The 9,590-nt window shown below is 37.6% G+C and overlaps 2 protein-coding genes across 2 annotated transcripts in view; one reads left to right on the top strand and one right to left on the bottom strand.

Annotated features, from left to right (window-relative positions):
• Positions 1–9,590, top strand: part of LOC139131518 (uncharacterized) — a 96,450-nt gene that overhangs the window by 40,318 nt on the left and 46,542 nt on the right. The window lies entirely within an intron of this gene.
• Positions 338–7,160, bottom strand: LOC139131523 (uncharacterized). The gene is made up of 5 exons (XM_070697615.1): positions 6,875–7,160; positions 6,407–6,577; positions 3,227–3,355; positions 2,845–2,915; positions 338–525 (listed from the first exon to the last, which is right to left on the bottom strand). Exons 1-5 carry the CDS (start codon positions 6,925–6,927, stop codon positions 338–340), a joined length of 612 nt encoding a protein of 203 aa, XP_070553716.1. The 5' UTR covers positions 6,928–7,160.

Genomic DNA, 9,590 nt, shown 5'->3' with positions numbered 1-9,590 from the left:
GCCTTTGAAGCTGCACACAGAATGCAAGCATTTTAAGCCTAAGGCGTAAATGCTGAGGCATATGTAATGTAACTGTGCTCAAGGCACCGGTGGAAACACTCAATGTACTACCAAACTAGTGGTCCATGAGACTTTTCAACATATGCGAAATTGTTATGGATGGCAGATTTAAAACTACGTTCAATAATAGCATGACCAGATCACTACTTATGCACATTACTTGCAAGCCTAAAATCTCACATATACTTAAAACATGTAACTACATGTACAGTTTGCTAAATGGCATAAGAGAAAGAAATAACGACATAGTGTGTAAAATTCACGTGGTATACCTCCTTCATGACTTCCTCACAACTTTCCGCAAATTGAGTTTGTAGGTTCTGCTAGGATCCCGCCAGTGAAAGCACATCCCCTGATTGGACCAACGGCCGTTTTCATAATGATCGATGGTGACCATATCTACGGTGACATGACGAGATGGATCTTTGTAGATTTGGATAGGTATTGGCAGGTGTTCCCAACACCCTGAAATGAAAGTTGGATACAGTCACCGCAGAGTCAAGCCCTTCCTGTGGCGATATGCCTTTGCTCAAAAACCTTTTGCTACATCACTGATTACACCGTCACCAGTTACATTGCCTGCACATGTTCACAACAAGCGACCTAGCGGCCGATATAGCTCCGCTGTGTTTATGTAGAGAATAACTATTTTTGACACATGTTGATGAAGAAGGTGGAAATCTTTGATAGCTCAATGCAGTGGCCAGAGAAAAGTGGCTAAAATAAGCTGCAAAAATACACATTGAAGATTTCATACTTTGAATATATCACATTGGATCATTCCTAAGAACACGTCAACCAAAGCTATCTGATGAGTAGATTTGTGAGAATAAAATTTTCTGACCAAAAATGGCAACAATTGCCCCCAAAAATAAAAATTGCAGATTTCATCATTATTTTAAAAGATCAAATTTAGTTCATCTATAGAAACCTGTATACAAAATTTAAAAGCTGTTACACCAGTACTTTTTGAGAAACACATTTTTTGACCAAAAATGGGAGAAATTACCCCAAAAATTCAAAATTGCAGATTTCATCATTATTTCAATAAATATCATTTAGTTCATCTATAGAAACCTGTATACCAAATTTCAAAGCTATCAGATGAGTAGTTTTGGAAATACACATTTTCTTGACCAAAAATGGCAAAAATTGCCCCAAAATACAAAATTACAGATTTCATCAGAAATTCAATATATATTACTTAGCTCATCTGTAGAAACTTGTTTACCAAATTGCAAAGGTATCAGACCAGTACTTTTTGATAAACACATTTTTTGACCAAAAATGGCAAAAATCGCCCCAAAATTACAAAATTGCAGATTTCATCATAATTTCAATAAATATCATTGAGGTGATCTGTGGGAACCTGTATACCACCTTGCAAAGCTATCAGATGATTAGTTTTGGAAATACACATTTTTTGACCAAAAATGGAAAAAATTGCCCCGAAAATACAAAATTGCAGATTTCATCATAATTTCAATAAATATCATTTAGTTCATCTGTAGAAACCTGTGTACCAAATTTCAAAGCTATCAGATGAGTAATTTTGGAAATACACATTTTTTGACCAAAAATGGCAAAAATTGCCCCAAAAGTACAAAATTACAGATTTCATCAGAAATTCAATATATATTACTTTGTTAATCTATAGAAACCTGTATACCAAATTTCAAAACTATCAGACCAGTACTTTTTGAGAAATACATTTTTTGACCAAAAATGACAAAAATTGCCTTAAAAATGCAAATTTACATATTTCTGCAAAATTTGAACAAATCTGAAATAGATCATCCCTAGGGACATATGTACCAAATATCAAAGCTATCTGACCGGTAGTTTTAAAGTAGAAGATTTTTAAAGATTTTTTTACCAAAAATGACAAAAATTGCCTTAAAAATACAAATATGCAAATTTCACCATGATTTGATCAAATCTTACTCAAGTCACCCTAAGTAAACTGCATACGAAATTTCAAAGCAATCGGACAAGCGGTTTGAGAGAAGAAGATTTTTTTACCAAAAACACCAAAAAATGCCCCAAAAATACAAATATGCAAATTTCACCGCGATTTGAACAAACTTAAGTGAGGTCACCCCAAGTGAACTGCATATCAAATTTCAAAGCAATCGGACTTGCGGTTTCAGAGAAGAAGGCAATTGTTGACAGACGACGGACGACGACGGACGACGACGACGGACGACGACGGAGAATCAGCCTATTTGATAAGCTCCGCGTCTCTGACAGCGGAGCTAAAAAGCGAAATATTAGGTTTAGTGGCTTGGTACAGAAATTATTGCAATTTGCCGTTCCGATGGCATTTTGAAAATTTACCTGAAAGTGCTGAATGTTTGCTGGAATTTGCGACACTTATCGATGACTATTACATATATAAACCATGATTGATGTACAATGTGAGTGAGTGCTCTCCTGTGAAGGGTGTTTTCATTTCAACTACTTGGAATGCTGCTGGAAATCCCAATGACGGCTGTAATTTCAAGTAAACTTTCTGCAATTTCTAGTAAGTTTGAAACACCCTAACCACCTATGTGGCAAATTGTTATAATATTGTGGTTAAAATTTAGATACAGTCGTAAAACAAATACTGGCATCCTCAGGGACTCCAAATGTTATTTACTTGCGTCTCAGAGTGTCCCGGTAGTACACTTTCCATTATACATACAATCATAGCATGACACAAACTCACTGTAGTATATGGATTTTGTTTGTTAAAAACAAACAAACAAAACCTTTCAACCTGCAAATCAAGCCAGTACTCACATCTGATTGTAAAACCTGGCAGCGAATTCCACGGCTGACTGACACTTGGTGTGTGAGGAATACTCACTGACCTGCGGTTTACAATTGACATGTTTAACAATGATTCATGATAATTAGCTGATTTGATTTCAAGCACTGTATACAGTGTGAAGACTAGTTTTTCTTGCTAAATATTTATTTACTTTTTTATCAATTTCATTTCTGCTTAAAGGGTCATAATTAAATGATTGCCCCCTGGTCACATACATAGTGTTTCCCTGATTAAATGTCCGTAAGTAAGTTAACATGGAAAAGTTTTAAAATTAAATTAGAGTTCGTATTATATTTCTGAAGGTTGCTGGACACAGGCAGAGATTGGCTTCGGTGCCTGAGTCCAACCTACCCAGTGTATGGATCCAAGAGAACGCCCCTCATTGGTGGAAGATTGAAGTACATATCCCCAGTCAGGTATCCCTCATCTGTGATATGCAGATTAAGGGCCACACTTTGCTTATCAGCGGTCATTGAACAACTGTGGAGAAATGAAAACAAACAAACAATTACCATATAATAAACTTTAATATTTTTGCAGCATGCATTTACATGCACATACGCATGTACATGCAACAATAAAAATTGAGAGTCAAAAACTTGTTCATGTAATAATATGATACAGATTACTCCACATGCAAATATTCGGAATGTTGACATTCCCCGCTTTTTGCATCATGGTTCAAACATGGTTGAACATTGGTGAATAATCTTTAAACATGGTCAAGGGGTATGTTTGAACATGGTCTGAACCTGATCAAACATGTTTGTCCATGCTTTCTGTATCATGGTTCAAACTTGGTAGAACATCATTAACCGTGTTTAAACATGGTCAAGGAACAAGTTCGAACATGGTTTGAACCATGGTCAAACATGTTTGACCATGCTTGGGAATATGATGGTTACAATCGGGTTCGAACTCACAACGTATACCAAATCACCTAGCAAAGAAAGCTGTAGACAAAAACACTCGGCTAAATCCCCAATCTCAATAAAGATTGGTTCAATAACTGAGCTAAAGTTGTTACAATTCTGACTGGGAAATGGCATCACAGTCAGACCATGGCCAAACATCGTTAAGTCTGCGATCACGGTCTACCATGGCTGTATTCAAACATGCTGACCATGGTTGGTATGTGGCCATGATATACCATGGTCAACCATGGTTGAATTTGACAGCATGATCATGCAACGGTAGACCATATTCAAACATTGTCACATACGTGACAGAGTAGTGTGGCCATCGTCTAACATGGTGAATATGATGACAGGACCATCATTATGACTGACCATGGTCAAAGAAGGCTATGCAATTTGTTGCCATAATCTAACATTTTCATTACTATACAGAAACCTGTAAATAGCTGTCATTTCATCAAGGTCACAACTGCCGTATTGCTTATCAGATTTGCCGCTCAGATTTGGCCTTTGACATTTTAACAATCTGGCCAATTGTAATGAAGTTTTCACATGATCTATGATGTCTATCAGACATGATCCTACAACTTCCGGTACAAAACTTACGATTGCGATTGCTGAGCAGCATGAATGAATACAGCCGAGTTCTAAGTGTTAGACAGGTGCCATCAACTAAGCTGTTCATGTGAAAAGGTGTTCGTGTGCAGTTTTTCAGCGGGAGGGCAAATTTAAAAACTGATCGGCAGGCGGGGAGAAAAAAATCGATATTTACTGTTGACGGGAAGAAAGAAATTTAATTTTTTTCAGTGGCCGTGGAGAAAACTTTTGACAGCGGGTACCGGAAAATACGTAGAGGGAGGGGATGCTGTGGTCGGTAGAACTTGAGGGAAGAGTAAGCCCCGGGCCGTGATTAAGCGCCTATAACTTAGTGGGAAGCAATCTTCCAAGGTAGTAATATACTGCTCGCACGGTTTGGGTTGATCCGGGTTGCCTAGTGGGCATCTAGTGGACAATGGGGAATTTCAGTAGTGGAGAGAGGGCAGTTTGGAGCTTGAATTGTTGTGGGCAGCGGGGAGCGAGCAGACCATAGTTACTGGAGGGCAGTGGGCATCAAAATTCCGGTATGGGATATGTTTTGATTAAAGTAATGTTGTTTTAAGACAGGGGTATGATCACAAAAACCACGAAAGTTGACATATTTTAATTTTTGTTCTGTCATGTCTCTGTGGAGAGAGATGTATATGCGTCTATCTGCAGGTTGAGAAGCCAATCATTCGAAAAACCAATCATAATACGTCATATTTCGGGTTAACATCTGTGAGTCAGCGATTGAGTAACAGGCGATCGAAGTTGAATGATGGTGCCGAAATAATTGTCGATATATCCAGATAATTTGTTTTGTCAAAATCGAAAGAAGTATGCAATGTTAATTTCGAATGCGTACAGTACGTGTTGTGCTCGACCGCGACCAGTTAGGCATGCAGACGGCCACATGTACAGTCGGCTGTACTATATCACTTAGTCCAAACAAAAATAATTTTGTTGTTCCGATAACCCGACCTACCCTATTTTTTACCCGCCGACCCTAGACTTTTTAGAGCTATGTAGACGCTGAAGTAAAAAAAAGAAAGAAAAACCCGCAAAATCACGCACGCAAGAAATAAAGAGAAAATCACGTGAGAACTAGCGCGAAACCTATGACGTCATTCATCGTTGCACATACGTTACAAACAATATGGCGGCCAGCGATAAGCACAACGTGTACTGTATTACGTACGTTTCGCAAATGCGATCACAGCAAGGTCGTTGTTGTCTGCTGTAAATCGGAAAAGGACTTTCGAACAAATTCTTGAGGTAAATGACCAAAATAAATAAATAATCGAGTTCAATTTCCAGTATTGCGGCTAGGCTGTGGTTTGAAGTCCAGCAGATTAAGATATCCAAGTTTGCGACGCTACAATGAACTTTAACGTGAAATACATTCACTCATGATCAGTGACCGTGTTTCACTTTATTTGAGCGACTGCAAAAGTTAAGGAATTACGAGAACCAAGAAACATGTTGATGCCTTTCAAGTTCTGATGGCGGGATAACCATGGAAACACCATGATGGTACCATGGTTTACATGACAGCACGGTTTGATGTGTTGTCGATTGTCATGTTCATACCAATTTAAATGATGGCGCATATACAGTAATCTGATTGGTCAAGACATGAAAATAACAAACAGTGCTATATTCATGATATGGGAGTTTGGACACTCCTGAGCTCTCAGTTAAAGAAAAGTCTCCTATTTGACGTTTAACACTAGAATTTTCAATATTCTGTTATGGTACAATAGCAATCGATCACTTAAATAATGTGTATATCATTTGGTTTCGACCAGTTTACTCCGTGTATGCAGTTGGTATAATCGCTAGCACATATAGATGAACCCGTCGAAATCTCAATTAAAGTATACCAATGGCTGGGAATGGTTAATGCCTGTGTTTCACCATTTCTTACTAAAAAATTATAAGTAATTACGTACTGATAAAACCTGTCACTACCCATCCCTTTCTAATCAGGACAGACCCTATGCTCCACATTCAATGATATGAACTTCTGTATTACCATCTCCCGTAGTACGGATGCACAAGTTGTCTTCTCCAAAGCAGTGCCATAACAGGCACAGGTCTGTGTGTCTCTTTGGCTATGTCGACCAGAGGCTGGAAAACACTGGCCTTGGTGGCTTGACGCACTTCGCATGCAGGAAATCCGTGTTGATATGATGCTGGGTCACAACTGAGAATTTCAGAAAAAACAGGTTAATGTGTTTGATTAGTCTTTGAAATACAGAGAAATTCACAAATCTTGACAAATGGTACAGCCATGCCATGGAAAAGTAGGTCGTAACTTGCATTTAACGGCCATGAAGGTGACAATGAAAGCAAAGAACATTTCTCTCCATAAATGGTGTTAAACTTTATCTTCTCCAAATGGGCAGCAATTACAAACTTTGATAAGAAGGTCGTCTAAAACGCCCACGGCCAGTCCAGCTAAAAATAAGAAATTGTGTGTTAGAGTTGCTACAATACTAACCTGGATGTAAACAGTCTTAGCGCCTGGATGGAGTCGTATCCATTTCCGAGCATTGCCAACACAAATGAGTAATACAATTGGAGGAGAGAAGCTGCCGGAAAAGTCTTTATAAGCTTTTCCAGTTTCTCCTTTGCTTCAATCAGCCATGCCTTATTCTCCTCTTCCTGGGAAACATTGACATAGCTAAAAGTAGAATAAGTTGGATACCTATTAAATCGTTCAATCGCATCATTGACGGCTGATTGCCTGGCAGTGGCATCCCTGCCACCACCATGCAGAAGTCCAAATCAAGCCTATACAACCAACAGGCTAAACCAATTACGGGAGAGTAGGGTAATGCCTTCCTCAAAACAAGAGGTTTTAATCTGTTGTTCATACATTCTTTCGGAAAACTTACTGAGAACCATTAATAATCAAGAAAACTAGTGTCAAGGGCACTGTCTCGCTACAATTGATAAGAAATTATGTAAGAATTCATAATTTTTGACCAAAGTTGGCACATAATAAACAACAGGCTGTACATATCAGATTTCAAAAATATCAGTCTAGTGATTTCAGAGTAGATTTTTACCAAAAATAGAAAAACTTGCTTAAAAAAATACCATTAGTAATTTTGTGACAAAAATTATCCAAAAATATCATCATACTCCTTAACACAGATATCAAGTTAATAGGTGCAACAGGTTATCAACAGAGCTCAAAAATTGAAGTACAACAATAACAAGCTGATAATGGAGATTTCATGATATACTTTATGAAGGTGGCCAAAAAAGTGTAAACAACACTGTCGCTTCCATACAGTGTACCCTGCCTCCAGCTCTGTTGGTTAGCCCAAAAGTAAATAAGTGCATAATTGTAGATGGTGGCGATTACGAATTAAATCCGAAATCAGAGTACGATTGAAGGCCTTATATTGGTTCATTCCCAAGAAAATAAGATCTCTAGCCCTATTGCTTAGCCATAAATCAAGCTGATAACAAAAAAATGACTTGTCAAGTATCAGGTTTCATAAGTGCTACCTGGTTTCAAAGAATTGCATGTGTATTGTTTACACAGTCACAGTAAACAAATTAATATGGAGTTCACAGGTATACATTTAAGACACTTCTGAAACATCTCTGGGCCAATAGTGAAGGGGCTATAATTTTTGACCAAAAAAGACACGTATTCCCCAAAATACCATCTTCCAACACGCTTTAAATATCAGATTTTAAAAATATGAGTCTACTGATTTAATAGATTTTTCACCAAAAATAGAGAAAATTGCTTCAAAAATACAATTTAAAATTTTGTCACAATTTGGACAAATGTGACTTGCATTTCCTCTGCGGTCATGTAAACTCAATATCAAGGCTATCTTGTAAGGGGTTTTGTAACAGGATATTTGTACAGTTATTGCATTTTACAATTGTTGCCTTTTCGGAAGAACAATGTATACTTTATGCAAACAAAAAATGAAAAGTTAAATGTATTCAAAAATATCATCATACTCCTTAATACAAAATATCCAAATAAGAGTGCAAAAGTTATCTCTCTTACAAACTATAAAATCAAGGTTACACCAGAGCAAGACTTGTCTCTACATTCAAACGCTTTTTTGGCAGGTATCATAAGCTGGTAGATAAATACAATATCTCTCTTCGACAAATGATCACTGATGGCATCGGTGACATTGGGCCTTAGTTAGTGACCACTACCTATCTGACTTATAGATTGATATATGGCGGGTGCCACATGTGGGGCAGGATGCGCTTACTATTTTCGAAACACCTGACATCACTTCTTGGTCTTCTGGCCAGAGGTCCATATATCTTTCTTTCATGAATGTGACTTTGTTTGTGTGCCGTCTATTTGCTGTCTGTTCTGTGCTGTTTTGTGTCTATGTTTACAACTATTGTCTTCCGAATTCCGACCTACTGTCATTGGATTATGGATTGGTATGATTGCGATTATTTTTCAAGTTATCAAGAACACATTATATGATAGATAGACACCCATCCGAATTGGTTCCTTTGCTGCAGTGAAAGCTCAAAAATTGACAGTGAAAAAAGGTGATCATCCAGCCCCTATTTGGGTTTCCACTTACACTGGTATCTCTACTAATTAACTGGCAACCGTTTGTATTCAGAGTTTGTTGCATCAAGCCATCTGGCCGCTATCTACTTTTATGTAAACATCAGATGAAAAGTAAATATCTATCGCAAAATATCATCGTACTTCTTAACACAAAATATAAAATGACAGGTCCAACAGTTTCTCAGTTATCACAACACATTACATGATGGGCAGAAACCCATCCTAATTACTTAAATTACCATTAAGAAAGACAAAGCTCAAAAATTGACCAAGTACAACAATTTAATAACAGTGACCAAGCTGATAATATAATGTATTTACAAAACAATGGGATTTATGTCATCGTACATTGTACGCGTCGGTATTGTCCTCGACGCTACGCGCCTCGGACTTTTGTTTTAGGCCCTTGAACATTTTTTATGGCGAGACAATTATCTAACCGATAACGGATCCTTAGTCTAACACCTTTAACCCTTTTCCTGCCAGACAGTATTAAGACTATTACTTCCCCATCAGCCAAGTCAGTAAAAAGCGGTATTGAGCCAAAACATGACGTATTTTCACCCGCTCGGCTTGGTATGTTATAGCATCTTTAGTCCAAAAAAATCAAGTTTACAGTATTTATGTTTTCAACAGCCTT

The sequence above is a fragment of the Ptychodera flava genome, chromosome 4, assembly GCF_041260155.1.
Source record: "Ptychodera flava strain L36383 chromosome 4, AS_Pfla_20210202, whole genome shotgun sequence".
In the NCBI taxonomy this organism is placed as follows: domain Eukaryota; kingdom Metazoa; phylum Hemichordata; class Enteropneusta; family Ptychoderidae; genus Ptychodera; species Ptychodera flava.
The sequence above is the reverse complement of the archived record's forward strand: the minus strand, read 5'-3'. Positions and strand labels throughout refer to the sequence as shown.

Bases quoted from the DNA above. Each gene is read 5' to 3' on its own strand.
- LOC139131523 (XM_070697615.1), bottom strand. From the start codon at position 6,927: ATGCTCGGAAATGGATACGACTCCATCCAGGCGCTAAGACTGTTTACA. The intron at 3,356-6,406 runs GTAATACAGAAG...ATTTCTCCACAG, and splicing joins CATCCGTACTACGGGAGATG to TTGTTCAATGACCGCTGATA. The intron at 526-2,844 runs GTGAGTACTGGC...CTTTCATTTCAG, and splicing joins GCCAGGTTTTACAATCAGAT to GGTGTTGGGAACACCTGCCA.